The following is a 23168-nucleotide window of genomic DNA, read 5'->3' as shown; positions in this document are numbered from 1 at the left end:
AGAGGGGCGGCGAGGGACGGCTGGCAGACAACCTACCCACCCCTGGCCCCGCGCCCACCTCAGGAGCGTCTCAAGCGAGCCTTCGTGCTTGTCCAGCGGGCGACCGACTGCGGCGCGGCGCAGCTTGCTGAGCTCCTCCGCCGCGCGACAGTACTGGGCCTGCTCCTCCCCGCCGCTCGGGTAAGTCTGCTGGATGAACTTCACCAGCGGCTTGGCCAGGTCCACCTCTGAGGTCTTTTTCAGCTGCACCGGGATGAATGTCGCCATGATCAGCGCCTCCGCCGCCGTTCGGGCCAAACAGACCACGGACAGCTACGAAGGCAAAGAGAGAGGTACCGAGTTGGCGGACTGGCGGACTGGCGGACTGGCGGACTGACGGGCTGACGGACGTGAGCTCCGCTGCGTTCCTGGTCCGGCCACTTCCGGGAGCGCCAGCGCAGGCGCACTGGGCGCGGGGGGTCCTTCGGCCGTCCGTGGTCACGTGAAGGTGTCGCGGCGGCGACGCCTTCCAGGATCCAGTTTAACCTGTACTGTGCTGTAAAATACTGACTTTCTCCGCATCTGGAATTCTTCCCTTCCCCCTTCCTGCCGCTGTAGTGTACTGAGCACTTTGACGTAAGAGTATTCCTCCACTCGGACGACTTCCTGGAGAAGTACTTCTGTCGCTGCCACCTGCGAGAGTTTGCAGCTGCCTCCCCGAGACGCGTCCCCAGGGTTATTGTGACCAATGAAGTTTCTTCAACTACTGTTGATGGGCTGCTGTGCACGGGTACGGAGTGCACAGGGAACCTAGTAGGCAAGATCCCTGCCATCGTGCATCTTACTGTCAGGTTGACACAGACCTTAAGGTAAACTGAAAAAGTACCAGGGAAAAAAACAGGGTGCTTGGGATTTAGGATGTTAAGATCGCTTGAAGGACCCTAATTCAAATAAGATAAAGTAGGTTTTCTTCGACTAGGTGAACTGAAAACGAGCCTGTATCTGTTGTTGCTGTTTTGTAGAAAGAACAAAATTTTAAATACATTTAAAACAACACCTGTAATTTGAGAAGATGCTTGATATCAGAAGAGGAGAAGAGTGGAGGGGGTGGAATGGCAAAGGAGAGCCTCCAAACCAGAAGCCTGCAGAGGCCCTGGGAGGCAAGGAGTGGAAAGGAAACATGTGACATGACCTTTAAAAGCAGAATGTGATGAAATAAAGTGGGAGGGATAAGCAGGCATCAAATCGTTCAGAACCTTGTAGTCCAAATTGAAGAATTTGTTTAGTATTGTATAATAAATGCGGAAGAAGTATGAAACTTAAGCAATATATATTTAAATTTTACATTTTTTAAAGGCCACCTTGTAGTTCAATTGGATAGTTTGTCTTTCGATGGGATGTAGTATGTAGTATACAGTATCATCATGGTATATTTAGGCAAAAGTGTTTAACTTGAATCTATCAAGCTTTTGCATATAACACAGTTTATGAAAACAACTGATAGGTCGGGCGCGGTGGCTCACGCCTGAAATCCCAGCACTTTTGGAGTCCGAGGCCGGTGGATCACGAGGTCAGGAGTTCAAAACCAGTCTGGCCAATATGGTGAAACCCCATCTCTACTAAAAATACAAAACTTAGCCTGGCGTGGTGGTGCACACCTGTAATTCCAGCTGCTTGGGAGGCTGAGGCAGAAGAATCCCTTGAACCCGGGAGGCGGAGGTTGCAGTGAGCTGAGATTGCACCATTGCACTCCAGCCTGGGCAAAAGAGTGCAACTCCGACTGATAGATGAACAAATTTAGTGATGCCAGAGGAAGTAACTAGACAGATCCAGAAGGTGAAACTTTCTGCAGGGTAACTGGCCCATCTCTTCAACAATTTGTCATGAAAAAGCAACTGCTTTATGAAAAGAAATTTAAGGGACCTAACAGTTTGAATTGGATCCCGGTTTGAACAGACTATAAAATGCATTTTCAGGACCATTAAAGAAATATGAATGTAGATGGACTGAGTATTGGATAAAATAGGACTGTATTGTCATGGAAAAGATCATTAACTGAAAAGAGCAAGTCACAAAATGGTATGTTACAACATCTCATTTTGGTTTAAAAATGCACATATATTTATGTACAACAAAAAAAGATTTAGTAGGCTTATACCTAAGGTGTTAGGAGTGGTCATCTTTGGAAGTGGAAATGTGTATTTTTTCTTTAGGTATGCCTATATTTTTTATTGTAACTTTTGCAGTACATAGACTACTTTCATTATAGTAAAAGTTTATTTTATCACAGTTTTTTTTTTTGAGACAGAGTCTCAATCTGTCACTTAAGCTGGAGTGCAGTGGCACAATCTTGGCTCACCGCAACCTCTGCATACCAGGTTCAAGGGATTCTCCTGCTTCAGTCTCCTGAGTAGCTGGGACTACAGACAAGAGCCACCATGCCGGCCTAATTTTTGTATCTTTAATAGTGACAGGCTTTCGCAATGTTGGCCAGGCTGGTCTCGAACTCCTGGCCTCAAGTGATCCACCCACTTCGGCCTCCCAAAGTGCTGGAATTACAGGCGTGAGCTACTGCACCAGCCTATTTTACCACAATTTATTTAAAAAATTTTTTTGTTTATTTTAATTAAGCTATTCTAGATTAAAATAAGTAGCCACCCTTGGCTGATGCATAAAGAAAGCCTTAAAGAAAGGAAAGAATGGAAGCAAGGAGGCAAATTGTAAGACCATTTCAGAAATCAATGCAAAAGATCATGAAAGCTAACATTAGCAAGAGTGAACCAAACTGTTAATATATTGGAGTTTAAAATTCAAGAATTTACCAATGAACTGCATAGAAAAGTAAAGGGAGTCGTCAAGGATAGATCCTGGTTTTGGGGACTGAATATCTGTGTGATTGGTAGAATCATTGCCAATCGATAACCCATGGAAGATGGTCGGGGATGGGTGGTGTCTTGCAGCTTGGTTGACAGGACTGACCCATTGGGAAGATAATGAAGAAGCAAAATATATGAAAAGAGGAAGAGAAAGGGTAACTAGAGGAAGGAAGATACAAACAGTGATTAACCATCAGAAAGATGAGGGACATGACATTGGTTTTTTTGTTTGTTTTTATTGCGTTTTAGGTTTTGGGGTACATGTGAAGAACATGCAAGGTAGTTGCATAGGTACACACATGGCAGTATGATTTGCTGCCTTCCTCCCCTTCACCTATATCTGGCACCCATGCTATCTCTCCCCAACTCCCCACCCCCTGCTGTCCCTCCCCTATTCCCCCCAACAGACCCCAGTGTGTAGTGCTCCCCTCCCTGTGTCCATGTGTTCTCATTGTTCAACACCCGCCTATGAGTAAGAACATGTGATATTTCATTTTCTGTTCTTGTGTCAGTTTGCTGAGAATGATGTTCTCCAGGTTCATCCATGTCCCTACAAAGGACACAAACTCATCGTTTTTGATTGCTGCATAATATTCCATGGTGTATGTGTGCCACATTTTCCCTGTCCAGTCTGTCATCAGTGGGCATTTGTGTTGATTCCAGGTCTTTGCTATTGTAAACAGTGCTGCAATGAACATTCGTGTGCATGTGTCCTTATAGTAGAACGATTTATAGTCCTTTGGATATATACCCAGTAATGGGATTGCTGGATCAAATAGAATTTCTATTTCTAGGTCCTTGAGGAATTGCCACACTGTCTTCCACAATGGTTGAACTACTTTACACTCCCACCAGCAGTGTAAAAGTGTTCCTATTTCTCCACATCCTCTCCAGCATCTGTTGTCTCCAGATTTTTTAATGATCGCCATTCTAACTGGCGTGAGATGGTATCTCAATGTGGTTTTGATTTGCATTTCTCTAATGACCAGTGAAGATGAGCATTTTTTCATGTTTGTTGGCCTCATGTATGTCTTCTTTTGTAAAGTGCATGACATTTGTTGAGGCAGATGGCAGGTGGAGGGGGGAAGGAACTTAACAAAGATGTGGTTAATTTCGTGGCATTGATCCAAGGAAGATTAAGGTGATACTATCTGATGGCTTAGAATGAAAACCAATCTCCCTACTACAACGTGATGATCTTTCTCTGCAACTTCATATTTTGCCTCTTGGTTTCTCATTTGTTACTGCTGAGTCACGTTGGTCTTTATAGTTTCTCAAACTCACCAAGATCTTTCTTGCCTCATTTGGTCTAGAATGTTTTCTCCCTCTCTCTATACCTCAGTTGAAAGGTCTCCTCTCCTCATCATCATACTATGTAAAGTAGATTCCCTCCCTTATTAACCTCTAGCTCAGCCATTATTTCCTTCATATCACTTATCCTAACTTAGAAGTATTTTGTTTGTTGATTTAATTTTTATCTGACTTCCTCAGTAGAATGTAAGCTCCATGAAGGCAAAAATGTGTGTTTTTTATACTATGCCTAGCACTTGGTCAAGCGGGCACTCAATAAATATTGTTAAAAAAGTTTCACCTCGGCCGGGCGTGGTGGCTCACGCCTGTAATCCCAGCACTTTGGGAGGCCGAGGCAGGAGGATCACGAGGTCAAGAGATCGAGACCATCCTGGTCAACATGGTGAAACCCCGTCTCTAATAAAAATACAAAAAAAAAAAAAAAAAAAGCTGGGCATGGTGGCGCGTGCCTGTAATCCCAGCTACTCAGGAGGCTGAGGGAAGAGAATTGCCTGAACCCAGGAGGCGGAGGTTGCGGTGAGCCGAGATCGTGCCATTGCACTCCAGCCTGGGTAACAAGAGCGAAACTCCGTCTCAAAAAATAATAATAATAATAAGTTTCACCTCTTGTTAAATATATATGTGCATATATATGTATAATATTTATATACTCTACTTTCAAAATAACATACTTTTCCTAACAACAAGCTCCCCAACTAATTAGGCAATAGGCCAGTGACCAAAGAATGATGGTATGTTAGTCAAGATCAGCCAGCTCATGCTCTGACAATAAACAATTTCAGAATCTCAGTGCCTTAATAAACGTGTTATTTGCTCACATGAAGTCTAATATGTAACAGGCTGAGAGTTGTCCTCCAAACAGTGTCTGAGCAATCCAGACTACTTTGATCTTATAGCTCTGCCATCCCAACACGAGATTGCACTTTCACTACCTCAGAGGGAAAGAGGGGATCACTACCTCAGCCCTCCCACTTCCACTTGCATTTCACTCGCTAGAACCTTTCACATGGCTCCACCAAACTGCAATGGGACTGAAAAGGAAGAATCAGGTATTAGGGAGCATTAATAATGCCTTCCAAGAGTATGTTTCACTGCTTCTAAACTTGCTTATGATGATGTTAGTTTTTCATCTATGTAATGAAGTTCTTATTGTGTATTCTCAGCATAACAAGTATATTCTGGGAATATTAAGTCAATGGATTTTCCTTCTTGAAAATTCCTAGTTCTGGGCCCATCATTAATCCCACTGACTGAACCAATGGAAATAGTTGCCTCTTCAGATAGACAGAACCCTGCTGAAGGCAGCTTTGAGTTGCAAAATAGTGTGTTTCAAGTCCACATTGAGAAGATAGCCTGAAAGTAAGCACATGGACATACAGGAAAAATAAGAATACATTTAATAAAGAGTATATAATGATGTGAGAAAATTGAAATCAAATATAACATCATATAATACATGTATTTGGGTTTAAATCAACCATTGAAAGAAAAAGACTTAAAATGACTCACAAAAGAAAACCCAGTGTGATAGATTATAAAATTGGCCATGAATTTTTCCTCTCCCTTTATCATGATTTGCAATGTGACATTGCAGATCTTCCTATCAGGAGGGGGACTCCTTTTCTCACCTTTAAGTCTGGGTGGTTCTTGTAAGCTGCTTTGGCCAATGGGGCATTAGCAGTTGTGATGGAAGCAGACACTTCAGTCATCAGGGTTTGTCCTCTCTTACTGCACTTACAGCCCTGTGACCTCCATGTGTGCCCTCTTGCCTGCTGGATTATGAGAGATGTGGTAGAGTCACTCTCCTAGCCCTAGCCAACAGTTGTCAGACATAGGAACAAGTCTATCTTAGATCATCCAACCACCAGGCAACACCCTAGGTGACCTCAGACACGTAAGCAGGCACCTCAGAGATCAGCTGAGCCAACCTAGACCAGAAATGTTAAGCCAATGTACAGAATTATGAGCTAAATAAATGGCTGGTTTTTAAGCCACTAATTTTTGGTATGGTTTGTTATGCAACAGAAGTAAACTGTCATTATGGTAGATACAAGCAATACGCCTAAAACAAAATGATTCAGAAAGGCTAAATAGAAAGGAACAGACAGACATACCAAGTGCTGTGGACTGAATGTGTACCCTCATTCATTTCTTGAAGCTCAGTTCCAAATGTGATGGTATTTGGAGGTGGGACCTTTGGAAGGTAATTAGGTCGTGAGCGCAGAGCCCTCATGAATAGGATCAGTGCCCTTATAAGAAGAGATACAACAAAGCCTACTTTCTGTGTCACTCTGCCGCATGAAGATAAAGTAAAAAGGTGTCTGTCTGCAAAGCAATAAGAGGGCCCTCACTAAAACCCAGTCATGTTGGCACCCTGCTCTTAGACTTCACATCCTCTGTAACTGTAAGAAATAAATGTTGCACTTTGGGAGGCCGAGGCGGGTGGATCACGAGGTCAAGAGTCGAGACCATCCTGGTCAACATGGTGAAACCCAGTCTCTACTAAAATACAAAAAATTAGCTGGGCATGGTGGCGCGTGCCTGTAATCCCAGCTACTCAGGAGGCTGAGGCAGGAGAATTGCCTGAACCCAGGAGGCGGAGGTTGCGGTGAGCCGAGATCACACCATTGCACTCCAGCCTGGGTAACAAGAGCGGAACTCAGTCTCAAAAAACAAAAAAAAAAAAAAAGAAAAGAAATAGATGTTGTTGAAGCCACCCAGTCTCTAATAGCCTGGACTCACTAAAACACCAAACAAATGGACATAGTAAGAATGCAGGCTCGTTCTTTGATATCTGACAATTTGGACCAAAATGGCTTAAGGTAATTAAGAACATCATGCTAAATGCCAAAATTATCCAGAAAAAAAAAAATGTAGCTAAAGGCCACAGTAAAGATAAAAGTTTGAAATATGAAACTTTTGTGTCAGATAACCCAAAATACCTATGTGCCAAATAACACAGCAACCACCACCATAAAAAAGAAACTACAGGATTACATTTCCAAGTAATAATTTCTCGTATTTGGCCAACTCTATGACTAGCTAAGGGAATTTAAAAAAATATTACTCAGGGATGATCCAAAGAAGATACATTTGGAAGCAAGATAGGTGGATTAAGCCGAGTTGAACAATAATTTGTCATACCTCCTTATAAGAGACATAGCCATGGCCAGGCACAGTGACACATGCCTATAATCCAGCACTTTGGGAGGCCGAGGCAGGTGGATCACTTGAGGTCAGGAGTTTGTAACCAGCCTGGCCAACATGGTGAAACCCCATCTCTACTAAAAATACAAAAAATTAGCCGAGCTTGGTGGCGGGTGCCTGTAATACCAGCTACTCAGGTGGCTGGGGCGGGAGAATTGCTTGAACCCAGGAGGTGGAGGCTGCAGTGAGCCGAGATAATGCCACCGCACTACTGCCTGGGTGAGACTGGGTCTCAGAAAAAAACAAAAGAGATATGGCCTTGTAAAATTATAGGACAGATAGGAAAGTATACATCATCTACCTTGTGGTTAGGCTGTACTCTCTATGAAAATTAGTATTTGCCCTTGGGAGATGTGATTCAACAGTCCCCTGCAGCACAGTCAGGAGAACAAAGAAGTTCATTGATAACTCACAAGAGGAGTTATCTGTCCTGTACTTTTTGGTGAAACCTGGATAGTCAAAGTTCCCCAGGTTCCCCATCCTAACTTGGAATATGAGTGAATTCCTCTGTCCTTACTGAGCACACTCTACCCCAGAGTATTAGTCTAGCTTAGTTGTTATCAAATGGGTAATTCTGCTCTCCAGTGGACATTTTTGGTTGTCACAACTTGGCAGGAGAGGATGCTACTAGCCTGTAGTGGATAGAGGCTAGGGATGCTTCTAAACACTCTACAATGTACAGGACAGTCTCTCATAACAAAAATTTTATCCAGCCCCAAACGTCACTAGTACAAGGGTAAAATTCACTTGAAAAGCATATTGCTCAGAACAGGCTTCAAATTTTGAGAAATATACTGCTAGGGTATAGTCTGATCTATTTGCAAGGGATGAGTTCCAAAGAATGAACGAAGTCTTGCTTTGAGAGGTGAGAAGAAGGAAGCATTGTTGCAGAGATGTTGGTGCCTAAGAATAGGGGAGAAAAATAAGGAAGTGGACTACACCAATGAGGGTGGAACTTCTGGAGGAATTTTCCATTAAACTAAAGAGGAACGTCATTGCCATTTTAGTTGTTGACCCATCCCTCATTAAAGGCAGAATGAAGGAACAAGACAGCAAAGAATGTGACTGGCCCCATGGAAAGGAAGCTGAATCCTATCCTGGGGACTCTGTCTAGATGTTCCAGGTGGGAACCAACAGCAACATGATATAGCGGTTTATGCAGACTTCTCCACACATGTGAGGAGCAAGCTTGGAAGTTCAAGGGGTTCGATGTAAGCTGTTCTGTCTAGTAGGTGTTGTGGTTCTTCTACCTCCCATATACTTTCACCCATTCACCCCTCTCTGAGTTAGTATCCTGATCTCACCTGGGTGTCCTCGCCTCTCTCTCTTTGTTCTTTGTCTTAAGCCTTAAGGGATAAGGATGTGGCTCAGGCCTTAGATCATTATCGTAATCCTGTCCTCAAGCCCCAGTAGTACAGAAAAAAAAAATGACCCAATTTTGACTATAGAGATATAAAAAGAGGTTTTCCAGAGATAACAGAGAAGGAAGCTTCTTTGCTCTTTTGAGAGAATTTCTGAAAGTGACCTCTCTCCCTAGATGTGGCTGAAAAAAAAAACGTATCTTTGTGTATTAGGGTTCTTGCACACAATAGGAATGAACTGTAGATAGTTTAAGCAGAAAGCAAATTGATTGGAGGATATCAGGGAGTTCACAGACTCTATGGGAATGCCAAAGAATCCAGCTGTCCCAGAGAGAGCCATGCAACAATATGTCCTATTGTGGAACTGCTCCAGAGAAAACACCACCATTGCCCTCACTGAGCACAAATACCCCACTGGCAAAGGGTGCTGGGCCCTAGGGACTTTCACCTGAACCTCTGCAACTGCTGCTTCTGGTGATAATACTGCCACTCTTGCCAGGAGGGTTTCTGCATGGTGCTTATGTCTTCATGTCACCAGATTTCACAGAGCTGCAGGGGAGACTGGGAAACAGAATTTCTGAATTTCACATCGAGGAAATAAGGACTTATAAGATGGAGAACTCTCCATAGGAAAGGTTTTCAAAGGCGCGTTGCAGCCATAAAGAAAGCATTTGTCCACTATACCTTAGGAGTTGTTGTCAGCCATCTTGTAACCTTGATAGAGAATTGGCCTGATGTGCCAGAAGTCAGAAAACAGTTAGCAAGAAACTGGGTGGATGATAATATCTCTGGGATGCTGAATCAAACCTCAGGTGAAATCCAGTTTATTTCTGGGATCTCAGTCCATTACCTAATAAATCCCCTCCATTGTTTAAACATGTTTGAATTGGGGTTTTTTGTTTTGTTCTTTACAAATGACTGCATCCTAATTGATACAGTGCACAAACAAAAAATCATTAGAAAACACTCCTAAATTCTGAATGATGGCATTACTGGATTATAAAGTGTGTGCATTTTAAATTTGGATATATATTATACTAGATTATCTTCCAAATTTTTGCACAATTTTTTATTTCTACTAACAATTTTTGATAGTTTTCTCATACCCTCGCTAACACTAAATTCTATCCTACTTTTTAATATTTATTAACCTGTTAGATGAAAAGTATATCATTGTACTTTTAATCTTTATGTTTAATGAATGGATTATGAGTGAAATCAAAACTCTTTTTTAAGTGTTATCAGTATCTCTGTTAGCTGCTTATTTGAGACCTTTTTCTATTGGATTACTCATCATTATCTTTATTGACTAATAAATACTCTTTAAGAAAATCATCCTTTTGTCATATGTCTTGCATTGCCATTTTGTAATGTGCCTTTTGGGGTGTGTGTGTGTGTGTGTGTGTGTGTGTGTGTTTAACAGTCAAACTGACTAGATGTACACAGTACATGATGTTTTCTCTGTGTTTTTGTTCTTCCATGTTAGTTCAGGAACAGAGTTCAAAGGCTCAATCCTGCTTATAACTGACTTTAAGAAAGATTGAAAACTCCTCCAGTCCACGCAGGCACCAGCTTCTGCTACCTCTGCCCCACAAGGTGTCACTGTTGAGACACAGAATACCTGCTATATCAAGACCTTTCACAAGATGGAGCTATTAAAATTTAAATGCTCTGACAATTTGTGGTTCCAAAGTTAAAAACCTTTGTTGCTTTTTTTCCTAGGACACACCTGTGATGCTTGAGTAAAATTTGTAGGAACCGACCTAGAAACTTGTCGTTGGCAGCCAGTAATGTTAAGCCCAGGTAAGCAGTCCAGGCTCCCCTCTCCATGGTGAATTTCTCCTGTCTTTTGCTGCCATGTCAAGTCCAGGCCACTTCAGTCGAGAGATGATATAGTATCATTAACATTCCTAAAGGAAGTGGTCACGGTCTCCATAACTGCCTTCCCAGAAGCTTAGTCTTCGGGAAAATTTGCTGATTTTCTCCCAGCAGTCTTCAAACTTTTTGTACCAAAGGAAATGATGAAAAGAGCTTCATTGTCAATTCTCAAATGTTCAGCTGCAACCTTACCATGTTTCCTTACATCTACCTAATTAAAATGATCCCTCGCTGTGTCTCCCAGAACAAAGGGCTATTGGGGGATCTCCACTAATGGAGTTGCTTTACTTATTTGAGGCAGTCCAGTGAATAAGAATGTCTGGAATCCTGACTTCCAGAGTTTAAATTGAAACTATAATATTTATCAGCTGTGTCACTCTAAGCCATTCACTCAACATCTCCAAGCCTCAGTCTTCACATCTAAAGATGATAAAGAATACTACCTACCCCAAAGGGCTATTGTAGGAATTAAATAAAATACATTAACTACATGACAGGTTACCTGGAACACAGTAAGTACTCAGTGTTAGCTACTGTTGCTTTTTTTCTTTTAAATTTTATCACTATCATTGCTGAAAGCCCCTCTTTCTTTTTTCTTCTTAATAGAAATGGAGTCTTGCTTTTTGGCCAGGCTGGTCTTGAGCTCCTGGACTCAAGTGGTCCTCCTGCCTCAACCTGCCAAAGTCCTGGAATTACAGGTATGAGCCACCATGTCTAGCCAAAAGCCCCTCTTTTTACCTCCTCAATGTTTAGAAGTAGAAATAATTTATCTCTAGAAAGAAAACATTCTATTAATAAATGATGGACAGAGTTCAGAGAATTCTGATTCTCACCAATTCTCATTTCAGTTCCCCATGAGTCAACTTCTTACCAATAATGACCACTTTTTATATGATAAATTTAATACTATGTCTGGCGGTTTAAAAAACTTTAAATGAAATTAACACATTTATTTGAGTAAAAGAATGAGTCATGAATTGGAAGCACCAAGATCAAAAGAGGTTATGGGCTCTGCTCTGAAAGCAGCTACCTTTTATAGGCTGAACACAGAAGCAAAGTAAAGAAGTTACCTGAATTGCTACAGTTAAGTGTTTGCCCTATTTGGTATAGTCTGATGGGAGACCCCTACTTATATAGCCAGTCCACTCAATGGCTGTTTGTGTTTGGTTAGGGCTTTTCTTTGTTTGTCTATTTAAGTCGGTTACAAGAAATACCTCTAAACTGGGCTTTGGGCTGGGCGTGGTGGCTCATGCTTGTAATTCCAGCACTTTGGGAGGCCAAAGTAGACAGATCACTTGAGGTCAGGAGTTTGAGACCAGCCAGGCCAACATGGTAAAACCCCGTCGCTACCAAAAATATAAAAAATTAACTGGGTGTGATAGTGCGCACTTGTAATCCCAGCTACTCGAGAGTCTGAGGCAGGAGAATCACTTGAACTAGGGAGGCAGAGGTTGCAGTGAGCTGAGATCATGCCGCTGCACTCCAGCCTGGGTGACAAAGCAAGACTCCATCTCAAAAAAATACATAATTAAATTTAAAAAATAAGGCTTCAGCTTGCTTATGTAAGGGCTAAGGGTGCAGAGACAACCTCAGGCTAGTGGCCTTATTTACTTTAAAACTGCTGAAACAGCCTTGCACGGTGGCTCACGCCTGTAATCCCAGCACTCTGGGAGACCGAGGCGGGTGGATCACAAGGTCAAGAGATCGAGACCATCCTGGTCAACATGGTGAAACTCCATCTCTACTAAACATAAAATAAAATCAAAAATTAGCTGGGCATGGTGGTACGTGCCTGTAATCCCAGCTACTCAGGAGGCTGAGGCAGGAGAATTGCCTGAACCCAGGAGGCAGAGGTTGTGGTGAGCCCAGATCGCGCCATTGCACTCCAGCATGGGTAGCAAGAGCTAAACTCCATCTCAAAAAAAAAAAAAAAACTGCTGAAACATCCCACTGCCATAGAAAATTTAAGCCAGTTTTCTGTTGTTGAGTACTTAGGTTGTTTCTACTCTTTTTTTTTTTTTTTTTTTTTTTTTTTTTGAGAGAAACAGGGTCTTACTCTGTCACCCAAGGTAGAATGCAGTGGTGCAATCATAGCTCACTGTATCCTCAAACTCCTGAGCTCAGATGATCCCCCTGCTTCAGCCTCCCAAGTAGCTAGTACTACAGGCACATACCACCATGCCCAGCTAATTTTTAAATTCTTTTTAGAGATGGAGTCTCACTATGTTGCCCAGGCTGGTCTCGAACTCCTGGCCTCAAACAATCCTTCTGCCTCAGTCTTCTAAAGCACTGGAGTTACGGATGTGTCACCCCACCGGACCTATTTCCACTTTCTTAATGTTGTAAACGACATGGCCAAAACGGTAGTTAACTCTTTATGCACATTCATCATTCATTATTATCTTGGTGGAATAAATTCTAAGTACTGATTTTTTTTTTTTTTTGAGAAAGAGTCTCACTCTGTCACCCAGGTGCAATGGTGTAATCATAGCTCACTGTAACCTCAAACTTTTGAGCTCAAATGATCCTCCTGCTTCAGCTTCCCAAGCAGCTAGGACTTACAGGCATATGCCACCATGCCTAGCTCGTTGTTTTATTTTTTGTAGCAATGAGGTCTCACTATGTTGCCCAGGCTGGTCTCCAACTCCTGGGCTCAAGTGATTCTCCCACCTCAGCCTCAAAGTGCTGTGATTATAAGCATGAGCCACTGTGCCCAACCTAACGTGGACATTTTTAAAAGCTTTTGATCTGGTTTACAAAATTTTGCCTCATCTTAAAGAGATGGTTGACTGCATTTCTAACAGCAGTGTATGTAAGTGCTGAAATCTTAACCAACATTAGCTATTTTGAGGGTTTTCTTTAATCTTCATCAATTAAAAAGGTGAAAATTTTTTTCTCACAGTTTTAATTTGCATTTATTTTATTTCTAGTAAGGCTATGGATTTTTAAATGTTTCTTAGCCAATCATTTATACTCTTTTATACTTTTTTCTTTTGTCTTTCTTTTCCATTCTAGACCTGCAGATCTACTCTCTTGAATTACTATTGTGAATGTTTCTTTTGGCGAATTTATTTTTTCTTGTAAGAGTGCTTTCTATTATAAGACTAATAGCCCTTTATTTTTCATGTTGCAAATATTTTCCCCAATTTGTGCTTGTATTTTCATTATATTTATGGAATTTTAAAGCACCAGGTTTCTGACATGTGGAATTTTCTACTCTTATAGACTCATACGTTGTGAAATATCAGAACATTAGAGACAAACAGATAATGCTCTAAGTGTCTGAAGAGGGGTAGAAAACAGGCCATGTATAAGGAATGATAATAAAAATGACTCTGGGCTTCTCAGCAACATTTGAAGGAAGAAGACAATGGAAGAGTGTCTTCAGTGTAAAGGAAAATGCCTTCCAACCTAGAATCCTATAACCAACCAAACTGGCAATGTGAAGATTGACTGTAGACACTTGCAACATCTGAAAAAACTAGGCCGGCATGTGTTTTTCAAAACTAGGCACGGTAGACACACATCGTCATGGTGTCTCATGCCTGTAATCCCAGCACTTTGGAAGGCCAAGGCGGGCAGATCACTTAAGGCCAGGAGTCAAGACCAGCTTTGCCAACATGGTGAAAACCCGTCTCTAATAAAAAGACAGAAATTAGCTGGGTATGGTGGTGGGCGCCTGTAGTCCCAGCTACTTGGGAGACTGAGGCAGGAGAATTGCTTGAACCCAGGAGGCAGAGGTTGCAGTGAGCCAAGATTACACCTCTGCACAGAGTGAGACTCCATCTCAAAAAAAAAAATCTGAAAAATAATTATTATTTGTATTGATTTTCTTTGCTGCTATAACAAATTGCTACAAACTTAGTAGCTTAAAAGAACATAAATTTATTCTCTTACAGTTCTGGAGATCAGAATTTCTAAATCAAGATGTTAGCAGGACTGTTTTCCCTTCCAGAGGCTCTAGAGGAGAATCCATTTCCTTATCTTCCTTCCTGCCAGAGGCTGCCTGCATTCCTTGTCTTGTGGCCCCTTCCTTCATACATCCGTATTTAAAACCAGGACCTCTCTCTTCTCTCTGTCTCTCTCTGTCTCTGTCTGTCTGTCTGTCTGTCTCTTTCTCTCATAAGTACATGCACATGCACACATATACCTCCTACTGTCCAATTATATGGACCTTCATTACTACATGGGGCCACCCAAATAATCCAGGATAATCTCCCAATTTAAACATTCTTAATGTGATCACATCTTCAAAGTCTCTTTTGCCATTTAAGGAAACATATTCACAAGTTTTACAGATCAGAATGTGGACATTGTACAGAACCAATATTCTGTCTACTACATCACACAATCACATTGCCTGTACTAAGATAAGAGAGTAATCTGAGAAAGAAGAAAATACAGAATACAGAAAATAAGAGATTCAACACAGAGAAAAGGAAAAGACTCTCCATGCTGGTGGCAAAGTCATGATGTTCAAATGACAACTGCACAGCAGTCCTGATCGGGCAGTGTGATATGAGAGAGAGCCATGCCAACTGCTGTCCTTCCCATGTTTCTGCCGTTGTAACATACCTTTAACTTGATGGATGTGCTTCATCAAATAGGGAATAAATCTAAATATAGAAAGACAGATCAAGGGCCCAGAGAATCTAACTAGAACCCATATGGCTAGATAACGAAAACAAGAACCAACAGAAATAAGTGATATCAAACACAGCCCTGAAGGACTCCAGATACTGGAATTATTAAACGCCAATAATAAGACAACTATATTTACTATTTTAAAAGACACAAAAATTATGCTTGAAAATTTCAACAGGGAACTGGAAACTATAGCAAGCAACATAGCATATTTTAAAAAGAATCAGATTGGATGTGACAATGGAAAGAAACCATAAACCAAGTTTAAGATCATGAATCGGTTTCTAGCGGATAGCAAACTGGAAGACATATTGAAAACACAATCATAAAACACTGCACCACTGCTGGGAATTATATTCACATATACGTAATTATGTAAACACTGAATATTGATTTCACCAACTACTGTAGTATAACTATGTTAAGAAGATTAAGGATAGTAGAAGACAGAATGGCATTGTAAGACATAAATTATCTATTACAGTATGAAGCTGATACATAATGGCTAAAGGTGGTATATGCCCATTGTTTACAAATTAGGTAGAGGTGTAAATGGCAGAAGAGAGAGCTAAAAGCATAAAAAAAATTTAGGAAGGAGGGAGGAAAGTAGAGAGGGATGGGGAAGGGAAACACTGTATTTTATCATGACCTTTTTGGTACTACTTGACTTTTAAAAATCTGTATGTATTATTTTAATTAAATAAAATTAAAATTAAAAAATAAAGATAAAAAAGCCATAGTACAGCTTTGCACAGTGACAGTATTATAGCCAATGAGGTTTATCCAAGGCATAATTATTTCTAATTGAAAACTTTTCCCAATACCCCACCATGACAACTTAAAATATGGTCGGCACTGGCATTTTTTTTTCTTCTTTTTTGAGACGGAGTTTCACTCTTGCTACCCAGGCTGGAGTGCTATGGCGCGATCTCAGCTCACCGCAACCTCCGCCTCCTGGATTCAGGCAATTCTCCTGCCTCAGCCTCTCAAGTAGCTGGGACTACAGGCGTGTGCCACCATGCCCAGCTAATTTTTTATGTACTTTTAGTAGAGATGGGGTTTCACCGTGTTGACCAGGATGGTTTCGATCTCTTGACCTCATGATCCACCCACCTCGGCCTCCCAAAGTGCTGGGATTATAGGCATGAGCCACCACGCCTGGCCGATTTTTAACAGTCTCTATGGAGACCGAATTAAAAAAAAAAAAAAAAAAGCCATAGGACTGGATGAGATCATGAAGTAGCCAGATTAATAAACACACACACACACCATATATAAGCCCAGGTCCCTCCAAGGTTTAGAGGTCAGGTAAACAAAGAGGAACCAGCAAAGGTGACAGCAGCTGAAACCGTAGGAGGAGAACGGTAAGAGAATGGTGTCCTGGAGGCCAAGTGGAGAAAATATTTCAAAAAGGAGAGAATGAGCAATCACGCAAAGTCCTGTTAGGAAGATTGAAATTTGATCATTAAATTTGGTATCATTAAGGGTAACCTCCAAGAGCAATTTTGGTGGCATGAAGCCTGATCTAAGTGGGCTCAAGAGTATGAGGGTGGAAAGTAAAGATGGCAGGAAAAGCAACTCTGTGGTAAGGAAAGGAGAATGGGAACTGGTGGGTTTTGTCTATGTTAAGTGTGAGCCTGCGTGTATGAGTTCAAATTTTTAAAAAAATGTTGGTCGGGCATGGTGGCTCACACTTGTAATCCCAACACTTTGGGAGGCTGAGGAGGGCAGATCACTTGAGTCCAGGACTTTGAGACCAGCCTGGACAACATAGGGAGACTTTGTCTTCACACACAAAAAAAATACAAAAATCAGCCAGGTGTGGTGGAATGTGCCTATAATTCCAGCTACTCAGGAGGCTGAGGTGGGAGGATTGTCTAAAACTGAGGAGGCGGAGGCTGCTGTGAGCTGAGATTGTACCACCGCACTACAGTCTTTTTTTTTTTTTTGAGACAGGGTCTCACTCTGTTGCCCAGGCTGGTGTAGTGTGCAATCTCAGTTCACTACAGCCTCCACCTCCCCAGGTTCAGGCAGTCCTCCCACTTCACGCTCCCCAGTAGCTGGGTTACAGACATATGTCATCATGCCCAGCTAATTATTGTAGAGACAGGGTTTCATCATGTTGCAAGCTGGTTGAATAAAAATATTTGAATGTTGCTAAGTATGAACTATTATGTTATAGGTCAGAAACATGATTAACATGTATTTATTCCTAAAATAAATTCTACTAAGTCAGACAGCATCTATCAGCTCCAGTAGCAATAAATAATAATTGCTAAACAGGTATTATGAAAACCTTAAAGAGACAGCTATCCTATTTATGGCACACAGCAGGCACTTAGCAAACATTTGTTGAATAAATAAATGTTATGCTGGCATTGTATCTGCTTTGCCAATCTAAACTGTATAACTAGTTAACCAGAATTTAAACTGGACTATAAAGCTTCAAAATCTCTTTAAAGGGATATACTGCTGCTTATGTAAAAAAAGAGCCCCCAAGGCTGGGCACGGTGGCTCAGGCCTATAATCCCAGCACTTTAGGAGGCTGTGGCCAGTGGATCACGAGATCAAGGGATCGAGACCATCCTGGCCAACATGGTGAAACCCCATCTCTACTAAAAATAGAAAAATTAGCCAGGCGTGGTGGCACACACCTGTAGTCCCAGCTATGTGGGAGGCTGAAGCAGGAGAATTGCTTGGACCCAGGAGGCGGAGGTTGCAGTAAGCAGAGATCGTGCTACTGCACTCCAACCTGGTGACAGAGCAAGAGTCCACTTCAAAAAAAAAAGCCCCCAACATGAACGGAACCAGGAAGGGGTATTTGACATGAAACTGGTTTAAGCCATCATCATTCATGTTGTTCCTAAGAAATACACTGCAAGATTCATTGAAGAAGATTTGAATTAGGTAATGGCAAACCAGTTGCAATAATGAATGAAATTTATACCAAACCTGGGGCAGAGATGTGGTTCAACCAGATACAGGAGCATTGAAAGGAACCATTTCAACCTGGCCCCAGGTAAATTCATGAAAGTGGTTTAGTCCATCTGCGTGGTCCCTAGAACCCCCTCACTCCTTCAACCTTTTTGTAGGCTAACAATCCCCTCCTGTTTTCTCCACTCTCTTCCTAATGTTTCCAAATTATAAAGAACGTATGTCGTATGCTGAAACTATCACAGAAGATACCTCTAATTCATATATCAAAATGGCCTCAGGGCAAATTCCCCAGAGACAGCACACAACCCCTGAGTTTGAATATGGTATGATATTTTCTCTGGAAGAAACAGTCATGACTTCTGGCCTTTATTTTCTACTTTTTTTTTTTTTTTTCAATGGATTGGAGATTTCAGTGGGACGGGAGAATCACAAGGAATCAGGTGTTCAGAGGAATGTATTGAGTAGAGGTGAGGAACTAGGATGTTGAAAAATAAAAAAAGGAGAGAAGGAGAGGAAGAAAGAGGAAGAAAAAGAGGGAGAGAGAACAGGAATATTGCTTCATTCTAAAAATGGGTATTAATAATGGCTGATCAATATTTTGTGTATTTAAAGTGGAGAACTCTATAAATATTTATTGAGTTTACTTGTTCCGGATCTGAGTTGAAGTCCTGGATATCCTTGTTAATTTTCTGTCTCGTTGAGTCTAAATCTCGTTATGGGTCTTATGTATCTGGGTATTAAGGTCTCTTATTGTTGCATTGATCCTTTTACCACTGTATCTTTGTTGCTTTGAAATCTATTTTATCAAATGTGAGAATTGCAACTCCTGTTTTTTGTTTATTTATTTATTTTTGCTCTTCATTTGGCTGGTAAATTTTTCTCCAACCCTTTGTTTTGAGTCTTTGTGTATCTTTCGATATACCGTTAGGTTTTGGCTGTATCTTTTGATTGGGGGATTTTCTACTTTTATCCCAAATGTGTGCTTGCTGAAAGCTCACTTCCCTCAACTATTGTACAGGTAGTTAGACAGAAATTGTCATGGATCTTGTAGGAGGCAGTGCAGGGAAGTGAGCTCTTTAAGATGTTCAGTAATCACACAGCAGCCTTTGAATTCAGGGATTATTTGCTATGTAACCAAGAGTTCCTAAACAACATGATGCAAAATGAATTTCTTCGGCAACTTATTTAGAATTGCCTGTTCCTGCATGATTAGACCTACCCATGATTCCCATTCTGACCAATATTTTACTGCTTCACGGCTAGAGGGTAAAACAACGTTGCATTTTTAATTCAGTACGTTATATCTAGTATATATTCAGTCCTAACTGCTGAAAGGGATTACCGAAGACAGTAAATCACTGTGCTACAGCATAATACAAGATAGCCCTTAAATACTGTGTATCTGGATCTGACATCTGGAACTGCTGCAGCCATCTATGTCTATGAAGAGAAGGATAAAATAAATTTTTGCTGAACTTTGAATATGTGCATTCGGATTTGCACACTGTATAACCCAGAGCTCCAGAAGATGAAACCAAAGTAACCACTTTTTTTTTTTCTTTTGAGACAGAGTTTCGCTCTTGTTACCCAGGCTGGAGTGCAATGGCGCGATCTCAGCTCACCGCAACCTCCGCCTCCTGGGTTCAGGCAATTCTCCTGCCTCAGCCTCCTGAGTAGCTGGGATTACAGGCACACGCCACTATACCCAGCTAATATTTTGTATTTTTAGTAGAGACGGGGTTTCACCATGTTGACCAGGATGGTCTCGATCTCTTGACCTCGTGATCCACCTGCCTCGGCCTCCCAAAGTGCTGGGATTACAGGCATGAGCCACCGCGCCCGGCCTAGTAACCACTTTTCAGAAAGCTCATCAGAGTCAGTAGGAAAGCTGCCTGATGATAAATTTCTGCCTATACTATCTGGATTCAACAAACTGACTTGGAGCATAAGGATCAACTGTGCCAAACTCCACTATAACCAACCAACTTTGAGCTGACAATCCAAGTTGGGTTGTTTAAACCAAGCCATTATTTTTCCTTGTGAAAATGTGTGATTTCTGCCTTTAGAGGTCCCATCCTTGCTTTTGGTTGGAGACACAGGCTTCAGAAGTCTGTGCTTTCCTTTCATATACTGATAAGCATTTAGTGTAAATATTAAAGACTTTACACTAAAATTGTATTCAGATTATATCTTTTCAGCTAAAAACTTACTCTGCCCCAGAATCTCTATTTTTCTTTTGTCTGGAAATCAAACTGATATACCAAAGATGGCAAAGCAGAAAAAACATGGTTCCTTGAGGATAACCTTATGTTACTGTGAGCCCTCCTACCTCTGGACTTGTTATGTGATATAATAAATTTCCTTTTTTGTTTAGGCCACATTCAGTTGGGTTTTCTTCTATTTGTACCAAAAGCAAAAGAACTGACACACCTTATTTTATTGCTCCATCAAAAAGAGTATCTCCCGCTCCATCACACACTGCTCCTTTATCCTTTTTTCTCTTTATATGACCTAATCACTACCAAAATATATATATATTTGTTTGGTTGCTTGTTTCTTTACTTGTTCATTGTCTATGTTGCCCACTGAAATATAAGCTCCATAAGGGATGGAGACTCTGCTCCCAAGCTCTCTCCTGTGGTTGTTATTAGCCCTCAGTTCCTAATTGGCTGTTGGCTAGAGGCCCCATTCCTCACTATACAGGGCTCTGCATGGGACTGCTGGACATGTAAGCTGGCTTCCTCAAGAACTAGTGGTCCAGGAAAGAGAGAGAGAGTGGACACCCCAGACAAAAGCCACAGCCTAATCTCAAAAATGATGAAGTTCTGCAGTCAGACTCCAGGGTTTCAGTCGTGAGCCCCGTGGATCACTTAATACTGTTTGCCTTAGTTTATACATACATAAAATGGGAATGACAACAATATCTACTTTTTGTTGAGGACTAAAATAGCTAATATATATTAAAAGCTTTGAATGTTATGATATTTATAGGTGAATTACAAGATATCTGATATTTGCTTTAAATACTCCGGAAAAAGAATGGGTACAGCGAATAATAGTGATAGATAAATAGGTATACCAAAATATTAAAATGTTGATAAATAGTTGAAAGTGGATGATGCACATTTGGAGACTCTTTTTGCTTTTCTCTTTATTTCTTAAGTGTGAAATGCTTCATAATAAAAAGTTACACAAGGCTGGATGCGGTGGCTCGTTCCTGTAATATTAGCACTTTGAAAGGCTGAGGCGGTAGGATGACTTGAGGTTAGAAGTTTGAGACCAACCTGGCCAACATGGTGAAACCCTGTCTCTACTAAAAATACAGAAAAAATCTCCCAGCATGGTGGCACACATCTGTAATCCCAGCTTCTCAAGAGGCTGAGGCAGGAGAATTGCTGGAACCCCGGAGGCAGAGGTAGCAGTGAGCCAAGCTTGCAGCACTGCACTCCACCTGGGTGACAGAATGAGACTCTGTCTCAAAAAAAAAAAAAAAAAAAGGTTACATAATTGTTTATATAAAGTATTTATAATAGTACCTGGAACATTAAATAACTCAGTAAATATTAATTATTGCTTTTTTTTTCTTTTGAGACAGAGTTGCTCCATGGCTGGAGTGCAGTGGTGCAGTCTTGGCTCACTGCAACCTCTGCCTCCTGGGTCCAGTGATTCTGCTGTCTCAGCCTCCCAAATAGCTGGGATTACAGGTGCACACCATCATGCCCAGCTAATTTTTGCATTTTTAGTACAGATGGGGTTTCACCATGTTGGCCATGCTGGTCTCGAACTCCTGGCCTCAAGAGACCTGCCCATCTCAGCCTCCCAAAGTGCTAGGATTAGATGCATGAGCCACCGTGCCTAGCCAGTTATTACTCTTAAAATGCTGGTTAATCAGATTTTTCTTTATTCAGATGCTATAATTTCTTGCCTACCGAGTCTTCATAGAAATATAATTCTTAAATAAGTTAGCTTAGGTCTTTACAATGTTTGTTTGAAAATTATCAATGTATTCAGCTGTAATAATCTTTCTACCAGTGCTCAAGTAATCTTTGCAATGGCAAAAATGCAGATAAAATCTCCTATATCTTATATATCATATATCCTATGAACCACAAGAGGGAGTCTATGTCCAGAAACATATAAAAAGTAACTTAAACTTTTCCTGAAAATTTATATGAATTTCAGTTTACCCTTGAACAACACAGAGTTAGAGGCGCTTATTCCTGCGCAGTCAAAAATCTGCCTGTAACTTTTGGTCCCTAAACCATTAACTACTAATAGCTTACTACTGACCAGAAGCGTTACTGATAACAGAAACAGTTGATTAAAACGTATTTCATATAACACGTATTATATACAGTATATAACACGTATTATATACTGTATTCTTACAATAAAGTAAGTTAGAGAAAAAATATTAAGAAAATTATGAGGAAGAGAAAATACATTTACTATTGACTAACTGGAAGTGGATTATCACAAAGGTCTTTATTCTCATCTTCCACTTTGAGGAGCTGAGAAAGAGGAGAAAGAAGAAGGGTTGTTCTTGCTCTTCCAGGAGTGGCAGAAATCCATATAGAAGTGGAGCTGTCCAGTTCAAACCCATGTTTTTCAAGGGTCAACTATACCATTACCAAGAATGGTAGTCCACTGAGCTACTCCTCTGAATGAACAGAACTATCAGTTCCCAGACACCAGCATTCTCTACTCCTTCCCCCAGCAGAGAGGCCAGCATCGTTTCTAAAGATTCGAGAAAACTTAAACAGAATCTTCCCAGTGTGAGATGGTGGGGTGGGCTGTCTTAGTAGGGAGTGATGGGGTAGGGAAGATTGAGGACACACTTTGGTAGGCCTGGCAGAGTGACCTGTGTTTAGCTTTCTTGCAGTGCCTAGGAAAAGAGCTAGACTCTATGGAGCCTGTCTTGTGGGACCAAGACTCCCAACAATATCAAGGGGCACCTGAAGGCATTTTCTTTTTT

The 23168-nt window shown here is 41.2% G+C and overlaps 1 protein-coding gene, 1 long non-coding RNA gene and 1 other non-coding gene across 4 annotated transcripts in view; 2 read left to right on the top strand and 1 right to left on the bottom strand.

Annotated features, from left to right (window-relative positions):
- The window catches only part of PDCD6IP (programmed cell death 6 interacting protein), a 68363-nt gene extending 67989 nt beyond the window's left edge, over positions 1-374 (bottom strand). For both annotated transcript variants that reach the window (XM_035278632.3, XM_002807672.6), the window contains exon 1: positions 59-374. In XM_035278632.3, the coding sequence (XP_035134523.1) occupies positions 59-267 (209 nt within the window). In that variant the 5' untranslated portion in view covers positions 268-374. The remainder of the gene's footprint in view (positions 1-58) is intronic.
- A 1109-nt stretch (positions 375-1483) lies between these two features.
- LOC144579958 (uncharacterized) overlaps positions 1484-23168 on the top strand; it is a 31882-nt gene continuing 10197 nt past the window's right edge. Inside the window, exons 1-3 of the long non-coding RNA XR_013528732.1 lie at positions 1484-2058; positions 10457-10537; positions 11219-11310. This is a non-coding gene — a long non-coding RNA (uncharacterized LOC144579958). The remainder of the gene's footprint in view (positions 2059-10456; positions 10538-11218; positions 11311-23168) is intronic.
- Positions 16000-16140, top strand: LOC118149095 (U4 spliceosomal RNA). Its single transcript, XR_004736251.1, has one exon. It is a non-coding gene; the product is annotated as a U4 spliceosomal RNA (small nuclear RNA).

The sequence above is a fragment of the Callithrix jacchus genome, chromosome 17 (assembly GCF_049354715.1).
Source record: "Callithrix jacchus isolate 240 chromosome 17, calJac240_pri, whole genome shotgun sequence".
Taxonomy (NCBI): domain Eukaryota; kingdom Metazoa; phylum Chordata; class Mammalia; order Primates; family Cebidae; genus Callithrix; species Callithrix jacchus.
This window is presented reverse-complemented; position numbering and strand designations above follow the sequence as displayed.